This window comes from Mustela nigripes, chromosome 2 (genome assembly GCF_022355385.1).
Source record: "Mustela nigripes isolate SB6536 chromosome 2, MUSNIG.SB6536, whole genome shotgun sequence".
Taxonomy (NCBI): domain Eukaryota; kingdom Metazoa; phylum Chordata; class Mammalia; order Carnivora; family Mustelidae; genus Mustela; species Mustela nigripes.
In genome coordinates, this window is record NC_081558.1 from 173,222,253 (window position 1) to 173,224,264 (window position 2,012).

At 36.5% G+C, this 2,012-nt stretch overlaps 1 protein-coding gene across 1 annotated transcript; it reads right to left on the bottom strand.

The window, feature by feature from the left end:
- Positions 1–231: 231 nt before the first annotated feature.
- Positions 232–1,161, bottom strand: LOC132010238 (olfactory receptor 5K1-like). Its single transcript, XM_059388158.1, has one exon. The coding sequence runs from the start codon at positions 1,159–1,161 to the stop codon at positions 232–234; it is 930 nt and encodes a 309-aa protein (XP_059244141.1).
- Between the last annotated feature and the right edge of the window lie 851 nt (positions 1,162–2,012).

Here is a 2,012-nt window from a genome sequence, read left to right on the forward strand (position 1 = left end):
GGTATTATATTTCTTTTAAATTGTTAGAAAATATGGGGCACCTGGGTGGCTCAGTGGGTTAAGCCTGTGCCTTCCGCTCAAGTCATGATCCCAGGGTGCTGAGATCAAGCCCTGCCTCAGGCTCTCTGCTCAGTGGGGAGACTGCTTCCTCCTCTCTCTCTGCCTGCCTCTCTGCCTACTTGTGATCTCTCTGTCCAATAAATAAACAAAATCTTTAAAAAAAATAAATTGTTAGAAAATTTTCTTTATAATTTTTTTCACAGCATTTATTACTTCCTTATTTCTTAGACTATAAATAAAAGGGTTTAATAAAGGGATCACTAGAGTATAAAAAACAGCACCAGGTATATCTTCATCATCTTCTTTAACTGAATGTGGTCGAATATATACAAAGAGAAGAGAACCATAGAATATGGAGACAGAGAGAAAGTGGGATGCACAAGTAGATAAAGCTTTGCCTCTTCCCTCTTTGGATTTCATTTTGAAAATAGTAAAGAGAATGTAGAAGTAAGATACTAAGACACTACTGATGGTGAAGACTTGAACTGAACCTGACAAGATAAATATCATTAATTCATTGATATAAGGGTCAACACAGGAAAGTCTGTATAATGGGAAAACATCACAAAAAAAGTGATTAATTTCATTTGAACCACAGAAAGTTAACCTAAAGAAAAACCCCACATGAATTATGGGATGCAGGTTTCCAGCTATGTAGGCCCCTGTGGTCATCTGAATACAGAGTTTCTTTGACATCATAGTGTGGTACTGCAGTGGGCTGCATATGGCCACATAGCGATCATAGGCCATTGCTGCCAGGAGAAAGCATTCTGTAGTTCCAGCAAGGCAGAGAAAATAAAATTGTGCTATGCACTCATGAAAGGAAATCATTCTGTCCTTAGAAAAGAAGTTCTCTAACGTTTTGGGGGTAATGGCACAGGAACAACAGGAATCCATCAGAGCCAGGTTGCCCAGAAAGATGTACATTGGTGTGTGAAGACGATGCTCCATAAAAATCAATGCTACCAGGCCCAGATTCCCCACCATAGTGATCACATAGATAATGAGAAATACCACAAACAGGAGGCTCTTCAACTCTGGTCGATCTGTAAATCCTATGAGGATAAACTCAGTGGTCAAGGAGTAGTTATCCTCAGTCATTTCCACCTTCTCTGTTGAGACAGGAATTCTGGAGATATAAGATTCTAATTTAGAGTCTATATAGTGTGCCTTCCAAATTGTTCTTTTTACAACAAAGAGAGGAGGTTTTTCAAATTCCCCTCAGTATCTCTGGATATAGGCACCCAAACATCTAGGGGATAGTCATTCCCCTAAAAATGTCAGTTTTATAAGCTCAACTGTGAAAATCAGCATTCCCATGAATGTTTTTGTAATTCCAAGAAGAATGATTACAGAGAAAAAGGTTTGTCTTGATGACTTCATGCATGAATAGTTGAGAAATCTAGCATTCCTATATTTGGTTCAATGTTGACAAACAATATCAGTGTCAGTTTTTGTTTAATAATCCTTAAAATACATTTGCTATCAATTTTCATGTATGCAAATTTTTTAACTAAGCAAAAAGTTTTCATATACTCTCCCAGTGGAATGAATGCTTGAAAAGAGCATACAACAGATATCTTAAATTTATACCTTAGGAATTGTATGAAAATCTCAAAGATTTAAGAATAGGACTTTAATCTTTAAATGAAATCCTTGGGATATCCAAGGAAATAAATATCTATGTATTTTCACCTCTCTCATCCCTGTTCCTGGTATTAGATCCATTTCCATAAGAACTGATTTTGCCCGTGCCATCATTCCTGTTGATTTTTCCCCAATATCTAAATCCTTTCCATCCTTATGTAAAGCATAGTTTACATATTATGCTACTTAAGAAAGCTTTAACTAAATGCTCTAGACCACACTGATTTTCACTTCTTGCATTCTCAAGCATAACCTATATACCCAACACAATCTAGAGTTGTTTATGTAAAATACACATGGCTTTT

Bases quoted from the DNA above. Each gene is read 5' to 3' on its own strand.
- LOC132010238 (XM_059388158.1), bottom strand. From the start codon at position 1,161: ATGACTGAGGATAACTACTCCTTGACCACTGAGTTTATCCTCATAGGA.